The sequence below is a fragment of the Labrus bergylta genome, chromosome 23 (genome assembly GCF_963930695.1).
Source record: "Labrus bergylta chromosome 23, fLabBer1.1, whole genome shotgun sequence".
Classification (NCBI taxonomy): Eukaryota; Metazoa; Chordata; class Actinopteri; order Labriformes; family Labridae; genus Labrus; species Labrus bergylta.
Genome location: NC_089217.1, coordinates 2,976,147 through 2,996,276, shown reverse-complemented (window position 1 = coordinate 2,996,276; position 20,130 = coordinate 2,976,147). Strand labels below are relative to the sequence as shown.

Sequence of the window (20,130 nt, the reverse complement as noted above, 5' to 3'; positions counted from 1 at the left end):
TTTCCATAGGTGTTTTCTCAAAGTGCATTATGGGAAATAGTCATACTCCTATTATCATTTATTTCCCCATATGTGGCCTTAATCATCTCCCTTAGGAGTTTATTAAGAAGAAGAAGAAGAAAGACTTCAGTTCATATTTACAGTCTATGGTTAAGACTCACACACGGACCGGATACGTGTTCCCTAACACTTTTATTCTGAAGGGCCTCACCGGATGTTCTGTTGTAGCCTCCAGTGAGCTTCACTCGGAGCTCCTCGCCGATCAAACTCAATCCCCGCCGGTCTGAACTTCAGCCGGACCTGTTTGATCTGCTGCAGGAAGAAGACAAACTAAACAATGTAAGTTTGACCTTTTCAAAACTTTTCTCCTCCCGCGACAACAAAATATGAAACTCCAGCTGTTTGTTGTGTTTTTTTATTCCAAAGTAAAAGTCTGAAGGAAGGGTCTCTGTGCGCCGCCAAACCCTGCTCATAAATCTGATAATTGTTGATTTACAAGCTGCAGCGTCGAAATAAAAAAACAATTAAATAGATTTCTTGAACAATTCCGGCCAGACTTAATTTTCGGCATCAGTTTAAAACATCAATTATCTCTTATTTTATATTTAAAACGTCAAACAGCTGGCTCAGGTGAGTCATCAGGATACACAGCTGTGTGCGGGAGGAGGAGACCGCATGTTACAAAATGCTGCAAAGTGAGTTATGCAAGAAGTTGTCAAATATATTAAAAACATATAAGGAAGAGTCAAAGACATGCAAATAAAAAACTTGCAGATTTTAGAGTTAAGTTTGGTTTATGTGCAAGGTGCATCTCAAAAAAACAACTTTATTTTGAAAGATTCTTGAGCAGGGGAAAACTTTGAGACATCGGCAAATAATGTGGCATGAACCGATGTCAGGATGTTTATTTGTTGCACTAAATCAATTTAATGCTGCCTCCAGTTCACCTAACTACTGATTCAGAGAAGAGGTTTTTTTCTTGGGCAGATGAAGCCACCTGTTGGACAAAACTCTGAATTGTTTTCATAGTTAAACATGACTGCATTGTGAGGAGTCATCAAAACAAAACGGTATCAAAATCGGCAATTGGCTAAATTTAATTTCAAACATCGGTATCGACCCTGATTTTCCCAATCGGTGCATCTCTAGTTTTAAAGTGCAGGTCGGGGTTCTGCAGGAGAAAAGGCTTTCTTTTGGTAAGAAGTCTCTCAGTTGTGTAACCCACATGTGATGTTGCGTTACTTGAAATAGATCCTGTGTGACACAACACTGTGAAACATGTTTTACATGTCAAAGTTCACTCCACAGCTCTGTTGTTGATTTATGAAGCGTTCATGTCAGACCTTTAAGGACGTTTTCTTTATTCCCTTCTCTCTCAGGTTTGGTCGCAGAGCTTTGTTAGCCGCTCTGCTCGCTGCAGCTGTCGGAGTTTACCTGCTGCCTTCTCCCATAGACCCCAAACCTCATGTGTGAGTACACAACAATAACAACAACAACAACAACAACACTCAACAATGTGCATAACTCCTCTACACACAATAGCACATTTTTAAAGTAACAAGATTAAGAATGGGAGAATCTTTTTTTTTTTTTACTCGTCATCAGGATACAAATATTCTTCATTGAAGCATTAAAAAGATTCAACTTTTCTGTTCCTCCAGACTGAAGGGGCCTCCTCCGGCCCTCGAGGGTCCTCTGGCTGTAAACACCCGACTGCAGAAGGGCCGCAGACTGTTTACGGGGAAACTACACGGCCCAGAATCCTTCACTGCAGACGAGGAGGGTGAGCGTGCTGGGTTTTATTTTTCACCTCTCTGTGCTTTTATAGATGTGTGATTCATTTATTTATTTTACCACCTGACCTTTTCTTGTATTGTGTGCAAGGCTTTTTGTCCCTTTTTGCTTCCTGTATGTGTCATGTAATATATGTTTGTTCCCTCGATACCTTTTATGGATCAAATTATAGATCTTAATTAGGAGGTTTTAATTTCTGGATTTTTTTTCAACCTGAAAATTTTAGTGTACAAAATGAAAAATCTGCAGTAATGAATAAGTGAGAAGCTGCGTGTGTTTATGTGTGTGTTTGTGTGTGCGTGTGCGTGTGTGTGCGTGCGTGTGTGTGCGTGCGTGTGTGTTTCAGGTCATGTCTACACAGGAACAGTGGACGGGAAGCTGTGGAGGATCGGTCCTGACGACAGCCTCACGCTCATCACACAGATGGGACAGGACTTACCAGAATGTGGTCGGTTGTGTTTCATCTTCACTCGTCTCTTTCTTCTTCTGTGGTTTTGTAGCTTTGGTATCCCACCCACCCCCCCCCCCCACCTCTCAAAAAAAGGGATAATTGTGTTGTTTTTTTTGTTTCCTTCCTGCCCTGCTCTCTGATTCTCTCAGCATCAGATAAGACAAAGTGTTCATTCATGCATTCTCTTCCAGAAAATATTCATAAACCTCTTTCTTTTTGCGTCTGCAGGCAGCAGCACAGACTTCGAGCCCGTGTGCGGTCGTCCTCACGGCGTCCGTCTGGATCGTCGCGGTCAGCTGATCGTAGCCGACTCTTACTTTGGGCTGCACAGCGTCGACCCAGAAACTAAAGAAAAGACTCTGCTGCTGGCTAACTCACAGGGTATTTAGTTTTCTGTGTGAATGTTAAAAGAAGCTCTGCTGATTTAAAGTCTGTGACCTGTTTTTTTTTTTTTACCCCTCTTGTTTCTCAGGTGCTGACGGCGTTCCCTTTGCCTTTCTGAACGGCCTGGAGGTTTCCTCTCAGACGGGGGTGATTTACTTCACAGACTCGTCAAGCCGATGGGGACGCAGACACGTCAAACTGGAGGTGAGGGGATGGAAATGGAAGATCTTATAGCTGATAGCTGCACGTGTGAATAATTCACTCTGACTTCAGACTCAGATTCAGGGGAAATTTGCATTCCAACAGAAGACAAGAAACACAAGGACAACATCACCATAAAACATGGACCAAAACAAATAAAAAAAACAGCCAACACAGCAAAATATAAAACCAAATAAAAACAACGCAATAGAATCAGTCAAGAGCCCGTACCAGGAAACGGAAATTCAAGTTATTAAAGTGCAAAGTGGAGGTGTGCAAATGTGCAAAAAGAGCAACAAATATCCAAAGTTTCTCCTGCCAACCCTTTTTTTTTTTTTTTTTTTTTCAGTGTTGCTGGCCAATCACAAACTAAAAAGAGAGAAAAACATCAGCACACACATGTCCTTTAGGTTTCCTTTATCCGGGCAAGACGGGTGAGTGGACACACTTGTTCTTTTATTCTTACAAAGAAGAGAAATGTTAAGAGTACTTCAGTTCAGGAAGTTGAAGAAGGAGGCTCAAGAGGAGAAGCCTAACCAGGGTTAAGGGCGCGTTGTCAAGGTTTGTTGCAAACTGATTATTTGTCCAAATTATCCTCAAGAGTGAGGTGTCAATGAAATGCCTCTGTAGTGGCTATTTGTCTAAAAATCTAAGTAAACTAATATCAAACATAATCAAATGACCACTGATGCACCATGGGGGATGTGATGTACGCAGGCAAAAAAAAAAAAGAAAGTCTAATGTCCATGCAGGAGATCTGCCGTTTATTTGGTTCAAAAGAAAGCAAACAAAAGAACCAAGACACTGTGGCTCCTGCTGCCTCTCATAGGCCCACCCAGGTGCATGCTGGTCCTCTACCTGCCTCTGGGGCCCACAGTGTTACCCAAATACCTAACAAAAAAATACTAATGCAAAACTAAATTTACTAAACAAATAACTAGCAAAAGAAAAAAACTACCCAAATATCTATTCTAAATAAAGACAATGTGTAGAATAATTAAATAAACAACACCACCCAAATATCAGTGAACTAAATACCAAAACTAATTCTAACAACAATTAAATAATAATAATAATGAAGTTTATTTATAAAGCACTTATCAAAACCAACGTCACAAAGTGCTTTAAAGAAAAAAGAAAAAATCCCAACAAATACACAACAATAAAATCTATTAAAAGCATGAAAAATAAAACAACAGTGCAGCAATCAAGAGCCAATGAGAGCGAGCAGACCGGGAAGCGGCACCAATCGGATGTTGAGTACTTTCACAGCTGACAAACACGACTGACCCCGAGCCGAGGGGAGTATTAAAGAAGAAGGTCGTCCTACAAACAGCGGGCGTGTTGGTGTCATGGCGCCTTCACTGGTCACATGGCGCCTTCACTGGTCACATGGCGCCTTCACTGGTCACATGGCGCCTTCACTGGTCACATGGCGCCTTCACTGGTCACATGGCGCCTTCACTGGTCTCTGTTTTTGTTCCTCCAGGTGATCGAGCTGAACCGCCTCGGTCGTCTCCTCTCCTTCGACCCTCAAACACAAAGTGTGAAGGTTCTGCTGGATTCTCTCTACATGCCCAACGGCATCGCTCTGTCTCCAGACGACAACTTCCTGCTGCTGGCAGAGACCAGCATCGGACGAGTACTCAGGTACACACACACACACACACACACACACACACACACACACACACACACACACACACACACACACACACACACACACACACACACACACACACACACACACACACACACACACACACACACACACCTCACACACACACACACACACACACACACACATATACACCTCACACACACACACACACATATACACCACACACACACACACACATACATATACACCTCACACACACACACATACATATACACCTCACACACACACACACACATATACACCTCACACACACACACACACATATACACCTCACACACACACATATACACCACACACACACACACACACACACACACACACACACACACATACATATATACCTCACACACACATATACACCTCACACACACATACACACCTCACACACACACACGCATATACACTTCACACACACACACCACACACCTCACACACACACACACACACACACACACACACACACACACACATATACACCTCACACACACATACACACACCTCACACACACACACACATATACACCTCACACACTCACACACACACACACACGCCTCACACACACACCTCACACACACCTTACACACCACACACACACACACACACCTCACACACACACACACACACACACCTCACACACACACACACACACAAACACACACACATACATATACACCTCACACACACACACACCTCTCACACACACACACACACACACACACACACACACACACACACACACACACACACACACACACACACACACACACACACACACACACACACACACACACACACACACACACACACCGTCTCTCTGTCCTCTCTCAGATTTTGGCTGAAGGGTCCAAAGGCTGGAACCAAAGAGATCCTCCTTGACAACATGATCGGTTACCCTGACAACATCCGCCTTAGCGACCACGGAACATTCCTGGTTGGCATAACGACGCCAAGGTTCCGGAAGCTTGTGCCTCCCTTCCTGGATTTGATCGCCCCGTATCCAGCAGTCAAACGCTTCCTGGCAAAGGTAGACCAACAAACACTCAGACAGAAGTGTTGATTGTTTTGAAGCTGGTTGTTGAGGAGGAGGAGAACATGTGACCTTTAAAGATTAGGGACCAAAACTGCCAAAGATCACAGAACGAGCAGAACATGAGCGAGAGGGATTATCAGCAGAGGAACCCAAATTAATCTTTTTAAATAAATAAACAAAGAAAATGCAAAATAAATATATGATTTACACGTTTGTGTTTATCACCAGTTAATGCAAACTGAATAAAAACATGTTGTCTGCTTTAAACCATCGACTGCAGAGGAAAGGTTTTTATCAGCTCTTATAACCAAATCTTCTTTCCCATGATGCATTTCACTCACTGTGAAGCAGCGCCGTGTGATTCACAATCACTTTGTGTCACTCAGTGGAGAATAACAGGCTTTGTTCCAGTCTGCACACGGACTAGATAGTGTGAAATGTGACGGGACAGGGGGCAGGACCCCACACACACACACACACACACACTTTTATTTTTTTTGGATGATCACAAAGGTTTTGGTTGAACACACTGCCTAGTCACACACACACAGAGACACACACACACACACACAGAGACACACACACACACATTTTTTTTTTTTTGGATGATCACAAAGGTTTTGGTTGAGCACACTGCCTAGTCACACACACACACACACACACACACACACACTCTGAAGAAAGAGGCCTGAACTCTTGGTGAACTTTTGGAGATGTCCTCTGTGGCCAAAAACCTTTATTTCAAAGAATCTGACTGGACTACCAAGTGGTTTTATGGAACTTTAAGAGACGTAAATAAATCAACATTTAAAGAAAATAAAAATGTTTGTTTATTCGATTTCCTACATTTTAAAGCTCGTGTGTGTCTGGAGTGTTTCAGTGGATTTATTTTGTGTCTCCAGGTGATTCCTCTGAGCTGGTACGACGTCCTGCTGCCCCGCTACGCTCTGGTCCTGGAGCTGGACTTGGACGGTCAGATCGTGGGAACGCTGCACGACCCCGAGGGCCGCCTGACGTGGGCCATCAGCGACGTCTTCCAGCACCGGGGGAGGACGTACCTGGGCAGCACCGACCTGCCCTTCCTGCCCGTGCTCGACGGCTGGGAGAGCTGAGGACGGACCCAGACGGCTGAAGACGCAAAAAAAAAAAAAAATCACTGGAGGTCATTTATCTGCACTACTGACGTGTTGTAGCACTGATCTGTAAACTGACTGATGGATAAACTCCCTGCACTTAAACATCAAAGTCGCCTCATCAGCAGGAAGTTCTGAACGTGCTCTGATTCAGAAGGAAACTTTTCTATGAAGAGCGGATGAAATAAATCCACATTATTCTGGTTTACAAACTGACTTTGAACTGGACTCCTTCAGACGAACTCACACTGGATCCACTCACCACTTTGCCTCAACTGGAATCAAAACGGGAAGAAAGCGCACAGCCAGCGCTTTTTTTCTGCCTGGAAAAAAACGCTCAGTGGACGCGAGGCTTTGAGTAGACAGAAGACGAGAAAAACACTTAACAAGCTCAAGTTTCATTTACCATTTTTCTCAGACTAATTGAATCTCCTCCGCCCTCGATGTGAGACTACATGTTAACTTTCAAACGGACGAGCTGTGTCTGTAATTTAACTTCCAACATATTCATATTTGACTGTCTGAACACTGTGGGACTGAAAACATACAAATAATACAGTTTTGTAAAGTTAGATGTTGAAATAAATAATTTATATTAAAAACATTTCACTTCCTCTGAATCCTGGAGAATAAATATTGATGAACTGTGACGATGTCGTAGTTTTGATCATCTATTAGTTGTGATTGTTTTACAGCTTCAACGCTCATATCAGAAGATTTCCTGCCTTTTCTGTCCTTATAAATATAATTCACTTTTTCTCTGTGGGGGTTTGGATTGTTGGCTGGAGAACACAAAGTATTTTAAAGACATCTGTGTGGACTCGGTGACAGTGAAAGGTATGTTTTTCTGTTTTGTCTGACGTTTTGATTGTAAAATACCTGAGATAAATACTAACCTCAAGTCTGACTTTTAATCAGCTTCATGAGATGTGCTGTACTGGTTTGTAATGAAGACCAGGAGAAAACCCATGAGACCATGTAATTACAAAATAATGTTCATTCAACCCAAAACATTTGGTGGATTGTTTCCTCGTTATAAACCTCTTTTTGATGATTCATAAGCTCAGTGCCGCTCTAACTCTAAATCAAATCAGATCAGTCAGAGAATAAAATTCAAAATGAGTTTTTTATTCAGTGTTTAATAAAGTCAGCAGGACTCCTGGGGGGGGGGTTTGTTTCAGAATTGTTTTAATTGGACAAAAACACAAACCTAAAATACATCATCAAAAAAAATAAAACTACAGGCTCCAAAAAACAAAACAAAAAAAACATCTGACAGATTCATTGGAAAGTGCATCAGTGAAGTGAAACGAAGCGATCGGCTTCAGGAAATAAATCACAGAGTGTGTTGAGTCCGGGTGACTTTCACAGGAAGTTAAATCTTTAAATTCAGTCGAGGAAGAAAGAGCCGTGTGAGCCACTTATCCTACATCATCACTACAGTAGCAGAAATAAAATAAAAAATCACTGAGTCACTATCGACGGTAAGAAAATAATCCACAGTTCAAATCGAACACAGACGTTTGATTTTATTTCACAGGAGAGTCCCTCGAGTGTCTGTCAGGTGTTTGCTCGGATGTTAATTATCTGCAAAGATTTGATCAAGAAATGAATGTTTCCACACAAATAAAAACAGGCTGAAGGCGACTTTTTCCTCTATCCACCTCTGAAGAACTACAATCCCCACAGGCCTCTGCGTTCTGACAGCGACAGCAGGAGTTACGGCTTCTGTCTCGTGTAGCGAGTCATAAACGCAGACGAAATCTGAAGAACTTCCCTTAAAAGTTTGGGACAGATCGTTTAAAAAAAACTCATCCATTATCAATTTGTAGTTTTAGGAACACATTGGAGAAATAAGACACAGATTTGTTAAGTTGATTTGTCTCTTCCAGTCGTCCTAACGCTCTGTCCTATAACTGAACACTAACTGATCAAATGAAAACTTCATGACGTTTAAAGGATTTACATTTAGGCTCGATTTATTGTCGCTTCTTCCTCTTTCCCTTTAGGAACGTAATCTCTGCACAGAACCGTGAACTGCTACAAACATGAACTCATGTATTCAATAACACTCGGACTTGTCTTAACAGACAAGCTGAATGTTTCTGAATAAACCTATGGTATGAAATGTCGGACAGGCAAAAGGGTTTCAGTCCAAATATATATTTTTTTAAAAGTACAAAAACAAGAGAAAAAGTTGAGACTGAAAATGAGAAAACAGTCGATGACAAAGTTGAACGTTTGAGCTCAATCACAGAAATAATCGAACGCGTTTGTCAGTCTGATGAGGGAAGAATTGAAATGTACAAAACGGACGAAGCAGCTCAAGACATTTGTATTAAGGCGTTTTCATTAATGCCACTTCTTATCCCAAGGAATCGTTTCCTAATTATTTAAATACACAAAGAGTCCTTTCACTGAAATGTTCTCTGATTCTGAGGGGAACAAAGTGCTGCAGGTATGACTGATTTCATGGGCTTAGTTATCATCACGGTTTTGCTCCTCTATGAATTATGATTTCTAACAGGAAAGAATCTCTTTGGCATACAGAACTTTATGATCTCTAATCCTTAATATGATGTCAGACCTCTTAAACAGGTTTGAGGAATCATTCCTGCAGCACTCTGTGCATAAGGAAAATACGACTGTTTGTTTTTTTTAACCACTGCTTCCTCTTTCGATCCAGATTTAAAGGAGCAGTATGTAACGCTTACATCTAGTGTTTAAAATGGGTACTGCAGTCCAAATTGATAACATTATAGAGCTGTCTAGAGTCGATCTTCATGCAGGTTGCCATGTGGTGGACACTGAAGCTTCAGTGTTTAGCCAGCTCTGCATCACTCTTGAAATCTCTCATCTTGGACCTTTAACATTTGTTAAATTTACAGTGATAAGATTCTTCTGAACACCTGATTCACTGAGGTGAAATCTTTAAAATGTTGTGATGTTTTTCCCTAAATGTGTGTGTGTGTGTGTGTGTGATGTCGTCTGAGTGAGAAATGTTGCAGCTCTGTCAGTAGGCACTGGTTTCTGAAAAGACTCAGATGGATTGTCTGTATGTTGACCTTTTCTCCCTGTAGGCGGCGTGATTTTCTTTAACTTTTAATAATCACTATATTGACTTTTTTTTTCTTCAGGTTAAATAAAAACAACACCTTCATCCCAGAATCTTCTTCTTCTGAAATTGTGACGTCCTGCCGTTTCACCTTCGTTTACATTTCTTAATGTTTTTACATTTTTCTTTTTGTCACGTTTGTTGAATTGAAGGTTTTGTGATCGCAAAACAATCAATCTTTTTATTTTGCTGCATTCAGTTTGGGTGCATCATACACCTGCTAATGTGTGCTAGCTGTCCAATGAACCCCCCAAAACATCTAGAAAGAATTAATCAGCTGTAGCAGTGAGAAGCTAACAAATGTTAGCATTTTCTGACACCAGTTTTCTGGAACATTTGTCAAAGTTTAGACTAATAAGATGGAGACTCTTACACCTTTTGTGTCTTACAAATTAGCTTAAGCGCTTCACATGTATTGATATATTTGTGTGTCACTTAAATGCATCTTTTCTACCAAATGTCCAACCCCTCAAAGATTCTTAAAGATCACCTGAATGCAGCAAAACAAAATCCAGGCAGCCGGAATTTGAGCGACAACATGAAAACATCTTTGTGAACTGGAAGTGATATGAACGAGAAACCACACATAAAAACAATAATTACCGAGTCACATTAGTGTTTGAACTTGATATGAGGGACCGAGCCGACGTCCATCAGCGCTCTTTAAATCTGACCAAAACAACAGGAAGTGAATAAATGGCCTCGGGCGTGTTGATCCATCCGGAATAATTTGGCTCATACTCACAAAAACTCACACACAAAAAAAACCTGCAGTCCAAACTTCATAGGGCGAGTGCTGCACACTAAGAGGCCTCTCGTCTCCGTGGCAACGCACCTATTCCTACAATATGACCTCACCTGATCCCTTCTCCATCCGTCCACAGAGAAAACTGGCTCGGGAGGCCTGACAACAAGGCAACAACAGCAGGGCAGGCTGAATATAAAACAACAATGCAGCCCTTTCTTCCTCAGTCCATCTTCTCCACGTCTTCATCGGCGCCTCCTCTTTTTTTTTTTATTTCACCCTCTGCCGGAGTCTGCTGAGCCGCCAGCTGTGGCCCGTGAACATCTGTCGAGGGTCAAATTTATAACTGTGGAACAAAAGAGGAATATGATACTGGGTGAAAATCCCCAAAACAAGTCGATTTCTTATGCATATGTGCATTTAAACGGAGGAGTCATTTATAGTGCTGTGTGATTTTGTGCATCTATTTTTGTACATTCTGTTGGCAGCGTTGATGAACTGACCTTGGATCGTACACGCCGGGCGTTCGACACGACTGTCCGGAGCAGGACTGCAGCATCATCAGCCGGTGGTTCATCTTCTCCAGGACTTCCTGGTCGATGGTCTTTGCGATGTTGGTCAGCTGGAAGGGGTCTGCAGTCACGTTGTACACTTCTACAAACACCTACAGGGGGGCGCACAACGGCAAATAAAAGTGAATCAGGTAAAGTGTTTCTGACACTGTCAAACTTTAATCAACCCCCAGATGGCAGCACAGTAAGGAAATTGTGCCTGAGTGATTCATTACAGCACATTTTATCTTTTTTTTTCTTTTAATTGCAGTCACAACAAATAATTCAAAATTCAAAAATATGATTAAATCTATTCCCTCACTTCGTTATCATCAAACTCGCAGTACTGCAGGTTGGCACAGGGGGCGACAGTGCGCACACACGCGTAGGTGTTGTTGTAAGAGTCCTCACACACACAGTCTGGGAAACACTCCTATAGAGACGATGGAAGAGAAGAAAGAGAATGAATGAGTTTTAAAGCTGCAAAATCTTTATTTTCTGTCCAAAGGGTTAAAAAAAACAAAAACATGCCGTACCGACACTCCTGGTCCCAGCAGGGGGCAGGAGGGGTCCGACACGTTTCTTCCTTCTCCTTCGTACTCCACCAGGATGTCTGTTCTCCAGCTGCTACTGTTCATCTTCCCCTCCTGGTAACACACACACACACACACACACACACACACACACACACACACACACACACACACACACACACACACACACACACACACACACACACACACACACACACACACACACACACACACACACACACACACACACACACACACACACACACACACACACACACACACACACACACACACACACACACACACACACACACACACACACACACACACACACACACACACACACACACACACACACACACACACACACACAATCATGAGTCATCATCATGTGCTTGTTTACAAACTATTTTTCTGGTCTTTTTGATAATTTCCATAAAAATTCAAAACTTCAGCTTTAAAAATAAATGAAGCGAGGCTGTGTCTGACCATGACGGGCAGGAAGGACATGCCGTCCATCTGCGTCTTGTTGACGTCGTAGCCGGCGATGTCCAGGATGGTCGGACCGAGGTCCACGTTCGCCACCAGCAGCTGAAGACAAAATGAAGCAAATGATTTCAACTTCAAGGAGCAAAATGTAAAATATCTACTGAATGAAATCCTAAAAAGTCAGCGTACTATATCGTCAGACATTACGGTCCCAAACACCGACTGTAAGCTTGTGCTAGCATGCGGTATCTTGAAGTGTAGGTACAACCAGTAAAATGTACACTCCACTTCCTGCAGTGAGTGTGTGCTTGAGGGGGCGGCGAGCCCGAGAGGAAGGGGTTCAGTTTGAATGTCTACAAGCTGCAAGCGAACATTCCAGCTGACTCTACCTTTTAACATCTTGCTGCCGTCTCCAACCTGAATATTTTGTTCAGATTTTCAGAGCGTGGGGTCGACACTGTGGGCCGACTGGTGCCATCTCAAACTAGCAGATAGAAGTGTGTGTTTGTTTGCGTACCTTGCTCGTCTGGTTGGGCTTGATTTTGGGTCCTCTGACCATGAGGGGAACTCTGATGTCAAACTCGTAGAGCTGCCGTTTGTCCAGAGGAAGAGAGAACTGACCTGAAAGATACAAAGACATGTAGAAAGTTCACATTTCACCTATGTTTACTCTGTTTTGTTTTAAGAAGACCCCAAAAAACTGACTGACATTTTTATAACAAGAGGACTTTAACCTCCATGAAGGCCTCGTAGTCCACTTAGTGTGCCTGATCTCTCACCATTAACTAATCCCTCGAACAATGTCTGAATCACTCGCTGTTTTGTTTTGGTTACTTGTTATTTTTGGGGCCTTTTTGCCTTCCTTCGATATGACAGCTAAAGAGAGAGAGTGGGGGGATGATATGCAGCAAAGGGTTGAGGTTGGTTTTGAACCCACAGCCGCTTAGACGAGGACTACAGCCTCTGGACATGGGGCGTGCCACAGACCGCCCCCCACTCATCCCTTCTTTATTTCTCTTAAAAGTAAAAATAAATCTCTAATCAGCCTCTCTCTCTGACTGCAGATGTACATAAATATGAAGAGTTTAAATGTGTGTGTGTGTGTGTGTGGTTAGATACCTGTGTGGTAGCCGTTGTCAGAGGTAAACAAGACATATGTGTTGTTCAGCTCTCCTCTGACCTGCAAACTCTTCACTATTTTCTCCACCATGTCGTCTACTGACAACAAAGTTCTCCACCTGCAGTGACACAACATTAAACATGAACAAAAAAAACCTCTCATTTCTCAATTACTTCAAAAAAAATGCTTTCCTATTACAATAAAAAAGGAAAAAGTCATACAATTTAGGGATACAAATCTTGACTATCGACTAGAAATAGATCCTTTGAAAATACAAGACAATCAGAAGCAGAAAAAGTAGGTCAAAGTGGGCGTCGATTGGGTTGTAACGATGAGGAAGTGAGTGAGTAACATGCAAAGAGAAACTAGACAGGAAAGGTGAGAAGCACTAAGAGGAAGAACAGGAAGTGGAGAAGCAGCAGAGACCGACCGTTTCCTGAAGGCATCATCCAGAAACTGAACGGAGGAGTTGGTCATGGGGGTTTTAGCCTGTCTGATGAGCCAGTGTTTGTCCTGAGGAGAGAACAGAAAGGAATCAAAAGGTTTCTGTTTTGGTGACGTCACCCATGTTTTAATTTTGTATTTTTTAGGTCTAGATTCCAGAGAGAAGCCGTACCTTCCCGTGGACGTTGAAGTTGGGGTCTCTTGGAGCCTTCGTGGTGTTGAAGCTGTTCTGGTACTGAGGAGCTGCGGTCCAAGGCGAGTGGGGGGCCGGCGTGGAGACCATCATGAAGAACGGCTGGTAGTTTGATTTATAACTGAGGAAGTCCAGAGACATGTTAGCCTGGAGAGAGAGAGAGAGAGAAAAGAGAGTTAAAATAACAACCAATAACCAGAAAATGTCACTTAAAGGAGCAGTATGTAACTCTGACCCCTAGTGTTTAACATGGGTACTGCAGCCCCAATTCAAAACATTGAGCGGCTGTCTCCCCCCCCCCCTCATTATTAACATCCGTGCACAGACTCAGTAATCATAATAATCATGACTCACCAGAACGTCAGTCAGGTAGTCTTTGCTGTAATCAGCTCCATGTCTCTGAGCTTTTCCATCCACTGACAGAGTGTAGTTATAATATTTAGAGTTCTTCTCCTGCAAAAACACAAACAACCTCATGTTTACGTAACATGCATGCAGTCTTTACTCACAGTGACACATATTAATCACTTTGTTATTGTTACCCTGATATGAGCCGTCGCAACAATCACACAGTGAAAGTCTGAGTAAATAAAAAACACTTTAATGTGGTCGCTTGAAGCTTTCTCACTTAGTGTGTGTGCATAACACGTCTTGGATGGAGGCCCAGGTGTAACGACTGGAGACTGACTGATTCAGGTTTTTTGAGGCCGATATCGATAGTAGGGAGAGAAAATAATCAGCTATCGGCCGATATCTTTCTTAGATCTGTAGCGATAGATAGAAATACACATTTATTGTGTTGATCCCTCAAATGCAGTCATCAAACACTTGTGGAAAATATATATAAGCACCCTCTGCTGGTGAAAGAGAACTGCAAATGTAACACCAAGAAACTCAAATGAAATGCTATTGGACTGGTAAATAAATCTAGTCATATCGGCGCATATCTGCAACAAAATATGTTACTATCGGCACTTTGGTTCATGCACTCGTTGTAAATTAACAGATTACAAAAGTTAAACTCAAATTCAGCATGGTCACATGTATGAACATGAGCCGTCTCCTTACGGTAGCTGCTGTAGCGTGTTACATTGTGTTCAAGAAGAAGTCATAGAAATGGATGTAACCAACTTTTCATGTCATTGTTGGTTCTTTTTTTATTGATAAACGATGTAGTTGTTTGAGGTTTTTGAACATTTTCTGACATTTTTGAGACCGATCGGTGTTGTGTGCAAGATGAAAGAGATCATTGTCACCAAAAGACCTCTCCCTCTCTCCCTCTCTCCCTCTCTCCCTGTGTTATGATAAGCTGTCAGGTCATGAGACCAGTTCTCACATCTGTGTTTGTTCAGCAGCTCTGCAGATAAACCGCTCTGCACCACAGACGTGACCTCAGTGTCATAACTTCTGTAATTCAGTTAAGAGACGTACAGTAAACTCAAGATAATCTCATTTCAGCCTGTTTATTAGTCTGGCTCCTGCTGCACAGAGACTGCAGCTACAAGAGCACATCAACTTTATTATGACAAATGACTGAACTCAGGTTGGCCTTACTGCACGGAGGTCAAATAAAAAAAAACTTCTCTGCAAACATTTGCATGCTGTGCAGAAGTTTAAATACATAAAGAGAAACTTTTTAGTCTATTTGAGCATTTTCTGTGCAGACAAAAACATCAGACACATCTTTTAGTCCATCATGAGACAGTGTAACAGTTGCATTATGGGTAAAATATCAATAAAGGCCAACAAAATACAAACATTTGCATTAAAATCTCAGTCTGTCTCATTTGCAGGAGAAATGTCTTGCAGTAGTTCCTGCGTTGTTGCCTCAGCTCTCTAGGGAAGCGTGACACATTTCCACGTGTTTAATGGTATGGTGGACTTATTGTGATGGCGTTCCTTGAACAAGCTGAGCTGGATTTGAATCAGTAAGTTTTTTTAGGGGCAGGACCAGGTCAGTATCTGAGGGCTTAATTCTGTCTTAAAACGAAACAGCCAAAGTCTGTCAGATTGGGGAAAACGTTTTTGCTGAAAAGGGCTGAAAAGGTTTCAGACTTACCAGTCCGACCCAGTAACTCCAGCCTGGAGGCACATGCTCCACCCCGCCGGCGTCCGAGTGTCCGTACTGAAACACACAAACGGTGTATTATGATGATGTTAAAGGACGTAAACAGCGTGGGAAAATTCAGCACTAGAGCAAAATAGGAAAACAGGAAACAAAGCTCAAACCAAAATGTCAACAAGTTTCAGTTTTTCCACTATATTTCATTTAGCTTATTAGCATTTTAAAAAATTCCTAATTTGCATTTCAGTCCTGGAGCACCTCCTCTTTTTGAATTCTTCATTCGGGATGGAAAAATTAACATTGGCATCATACGTTCATGAACTATTTAGACATTGCTCTCTCTCTCTCTTCTACTCCAGGCAGCTGTTGGTTAAAAGTAAATTTGTTTAGAATCAAAGAGATGAACTAACTGACACTTTTATCCTTAACAGCTTAAAACCGTGCCATGAACGCCTCACTTCTCACATCCCCAGCTCAGGACATGTGTGTGTGTTGATAAGGAACACACAGACATGTCCCGCGATAAGGAATCGACTTTGCTGAACTTTAAGGAGACACAAGTCCAAAAGGTTTGGAAACACTGAGATAATGGGAGAATGGGGACCACTGGACTCCTTCATGATGTGACATTAGTTTGGCAGCACATGTCGTGATGGTTTTAACGTCTAACAGTCATCTGAAATGTCCATTTTTAATTGAACCTGTTTTCATGTGATCAGGGGAACCCCAAAGCCCCGTCCTTGGTCCTCCATATTTTTCATATTTTCGGACGACAGACTTCTGCCTCTGCAAACACTGATTAACAAAATCAACGGGCGAGCTCAGGAACAACAGGAAGTTAATCTCCTTTGATGGCTAATTAGCAAATGTAAACATAACCAAACCATCAGACCAATGACCAAACCACCATGCAGGAAACACACACACACACACATCCGCATTACCTGGTTGAGGTATTTCCCAGCGAAGAAGGTCTGGTATCCGTGATTCTTCAGTATGGCGGGGAAGGTGTGGGCTTCCTCGCTCTTCTGCCAGGCTGTGCTGCTGCAGTTTCCCTCGATCGTGTTGTTGATGACGTGGTGGTTGTGCGGGTATTTCCCCGTCAGGATGCTGGCTCGACTCGGGCAGCATAGCGGGCTGGCAACAAACTGGAGGGAGAGCGATGAGAGATGAAAAAATGGCGCTAAAAAACTAAACCTGAGCCTTTATTAGCCACGTAACAGCCTCCTTTTACTGTACTCACTGCGTTTGAAAATGAAATCCCTGCATCACCAATCAGCTTCTTTGTCTTCGTCAGAGGACTCTGGAGGGAACACATTTGGTTTCATGAGAACTCAACTCTTGAAAACACAATTTAAACCATTTTTTAAAACTAAAATCGTCCAATTTATCTTGTAACTATCTAAACAAACAGGATGTAAAATCTCAATCAAAACAATATCAAAACATGACGATCGCGGGGAATCATGGGAGTGACACTCTCCCAAAACGAACTCTGCGTCCTGAATCAGTGATCATCAACAGGCGGCCTTTCAGTCACAAATCAAGCTCACAGAGGAGGCCTGCTTTCGTTTCTTGGAAGTCTTACAGGACCTTTTCCCCCTCTACCTCTTTATTCTTAACTTTAATGAAGCGAACAATGACTCGATTGTTCCTCTAAAATAATCAGCGGATTAATCCTTAATACAAATAATCAGCCTGAGCTGCGGCCTCAGTTCTGACGCTGGTGTTTCATCTGCTGTTTGCATACAGGACTTTTATTTTCAGTTGTGATTTAAAGTGATGATACTTAAGTTTCCTTATAACTAACCAGGCCAGAGCATGACGTTTTTAAGGAATTAGAAACGAACAAAAGAAGCAGATAACTAGGAGAACATTCTCTGCAGCTTAATGAAGTTTTTTTTTTAGGGAAGAGATTTAAGGAAAACTTTTTTTCTTAGCCGCTCCAGTCACTCCGGGCCCCGACAGTAAAAACTCTGTTCTGATAATCATTATTAAGACTTTGTTATGTTCTAGATTTATCCTGAGGTCGTTTGGTCCACAATCCAAAGACTCTCAGTTTCCTGTCAGAGAGAAGGGATGCTCTCTCTCTCTCTCTTTCTCTCTCTCTCTCTCTCTCTCTCTCTCTCTCTCTTTTTGGGTAAACACATGACTGAGGATCTGTAGCTGATGTAACACACTTTTACAGTAAACATATTTGCCAGCAGTTTCCTTCTTAAGGCTGCAGTGTGCACACTTTGAACACCGGATTATGCTCTTAAATCATCAGATTTTTGATTGGGATTTGGTGCATGTAACCAGCTGAGGGTTTTAATGGGAGGGAGGGGTGTTTGCTGTATAAACTGTGGGAGCAGATTGAAAAAAGTGATAAGGTCTGCTGACTCTGTGAGATGCCTAAATGATGTGTGCAAGCCAGGGAGGAATGTGAGCTGTCAGCTGTATCGCAATGTGAGAAAATAGAATCTAGTTTAAAATCGATTAATCCAACATTTTCAAGTGACATGATGGATAAGAGAGAGAGGTAAATGCAAAGTCACCACTCTCCCTAGAATAAGATCCACATCATGCAAAATAAAGGAGAATAAAAACCACCACATGAACTCACCAGACCCCCGATCGCGATGTCCAAGTCGTCAGTGAGGATCAAAACAATGTTAGGTCTCCGGTATGATTTTGCAAACACCTCGGGGCTCAGGTAGCCGCACAAAGTGACGCAGATAAGGACACAAAGCGGGCGTCGGCGATCTGCGTCCATTTTCACTGTGATTGAATGTAAAACTGCAGAAGCTTTCCGCCTCTTCCTGCAGCTCCGGAGTCTTTTTAAGAGCGTGAAATGTTGTCAGTCTCTTCTGAGTGGAAAAAAAAAACACACACAAGAACAGACTCGGCCCTGTTTGAGACAACACTTCCTTGTTTCGTGGTCATGCGCTGATCGGCCCCCGGAAGTCCGAGTCAGCTGATCCAGAGACGTCACGCCCCCTGCATGACTAATGACAAAACACACCTGTTATTCTACTAAAAATAGCCTTTTAATAATAATAACAACCACAAAAAAATAAAAAATAAATAACAAACAAAACACAACTGTTATTCTACTAAAAATAGCCTTTTAATAATAATAACAACCACAAAAAAATAAAAAATAAATAATAAACAAAACACAACTGTTATTCTACTAAAAATAACCTATTAATAATAATAACAACCACAACTACAACAATAATAATAAATAAAAACAAAACATTACTGTCATTCTACTAAAAATAGCCTAATGCATTCTATTATTGTTTTATATAACATTATAAAAAAAGAATAATGATATAAGAAATGAACTATGTTTGGATTGCCCAATAAACAAAAAGTTGCAAAAAAATAAAAAATAAATAGCCTATTAATAATAACAACAACAATAATAATAATTAATAAACAAAAAAATACTGTTATTCTAAGTAAAATAGAAAAAAATGGAAAATAACTGTAATACCAAGCTAAATTAATCGGTGTTAATTGTGTTCACGTTTTTTTTGTTTTATGAATTATTACTGCATTTTTTTTGTATTTTGCTGTTTGCATTTTCCTTTCAGAGGCAGAAAGGTTGAGCAGCACCAGACTCATGGTGAACAAACATCTGCAGATCCTGTGTTGGGCTGTGAGGGAGATGCAGGTGGAAGGAGAGACACAAACAGCAACAACAAGGAATCGAAAAGATTTATAGCTACAGTGTCAGTAATGATGGTAAAAGTATGTGTAGTAAAAGCTAAGTATGATAATAGACTGATCAGTCTAATATTAATGTTACTGTATGAATGATGACGATGAAACATGGAGGACTGATCTTGTTAATTATAAAGGTTGAAGTTAAGCACTTCTAAGATTGACTTTAATATTTGTATTACTAATAACAGATGTAAGGCTGACAACAATAGTTGTAGCACTTAGAGTCACTTTATTTGTCTTCTTAGGGCCTCCTTACATAACATTACAATAGAAAATAACACATTTACAGTAGAAGTTGAAAATAAAAAGGATATCAACAAAATGACTACAAGATTAGAAAAAAATGTATGTACAATAGTAGCCTATATATTGAAATTGTAGATTTAAGTTGGATGGCTTTTTCTGTGTAATGGAATAAAAAAAAGAAATAAAAACTCTCTACTAATTTGAATCAAATGAAAATGACACGCTCAGTGTTTCAAA

General features: G+C 41.5%; 2 protein-coding genes across 2 annotated transcripts; one reads left to right on the top strand and one right to left on the bottom strand.

The window, feature by feature from the left end:
* Positions 1-200: 200 nt before the first annotated feature.
* Positions 201-7,325, top strand: zgc:194209 (uncharacterized protein LOC570908 homolog). The gene is made up of 9 exons (XM_020659458.3): positions 201-339; positions 1,380-1,469; positions 1,662-1,783; positions 2,141-2,242; positions 2,474-2,626; positions 2,718-2,833; positions 4,320-4,480; positions 5,341-5,536; positions 6,445-7,325. Coding segments are annotated over exons 1-9 (1,152 nt in total). The 5' UTR covers positions 201-337; the 3' UTR covers positions 6,655-7,325.
* Positions 7,326-7,846: 521 nt separating this feature from the next.
* Positions 7,847-18,864, bottom strand: gnsa (glucosamine (N-acetyl)-6-sulfatase a). Its single transcript, XM_020651632.3, has 14 exons — positions 18,536-18,864; positions 17,174-17,233; positions 16,875-17,078; positions 15,925-15,990; positions 14,220-14,318; positions 13,845-14,012; positions 13,659-13,741; positions 13,228-13,346; positions 12,626-12,729; positions 12,109-12,210; positions 11,623-11,733; positions 11,409-11,519; positions 11,039-11,199; positions 7,847-10,881 (listed from the first exon to the last, which is right to left on the bottom strand). The coding sequence occupies exons 1-14, from the start codon at positions 18,683-18,685 to the stop codon at positions 10,806-10,808; spliced, it is 1,614 nt and encodes a 537-aa protein (XP_020507288.3). The 5' UTR covers positions 18,686-18,864; the 3' UTR covers positions 7,847-10,805.
* Between the last annotated feature and the right edge of the window lie 1,266 nt (positions 18,865-20,130).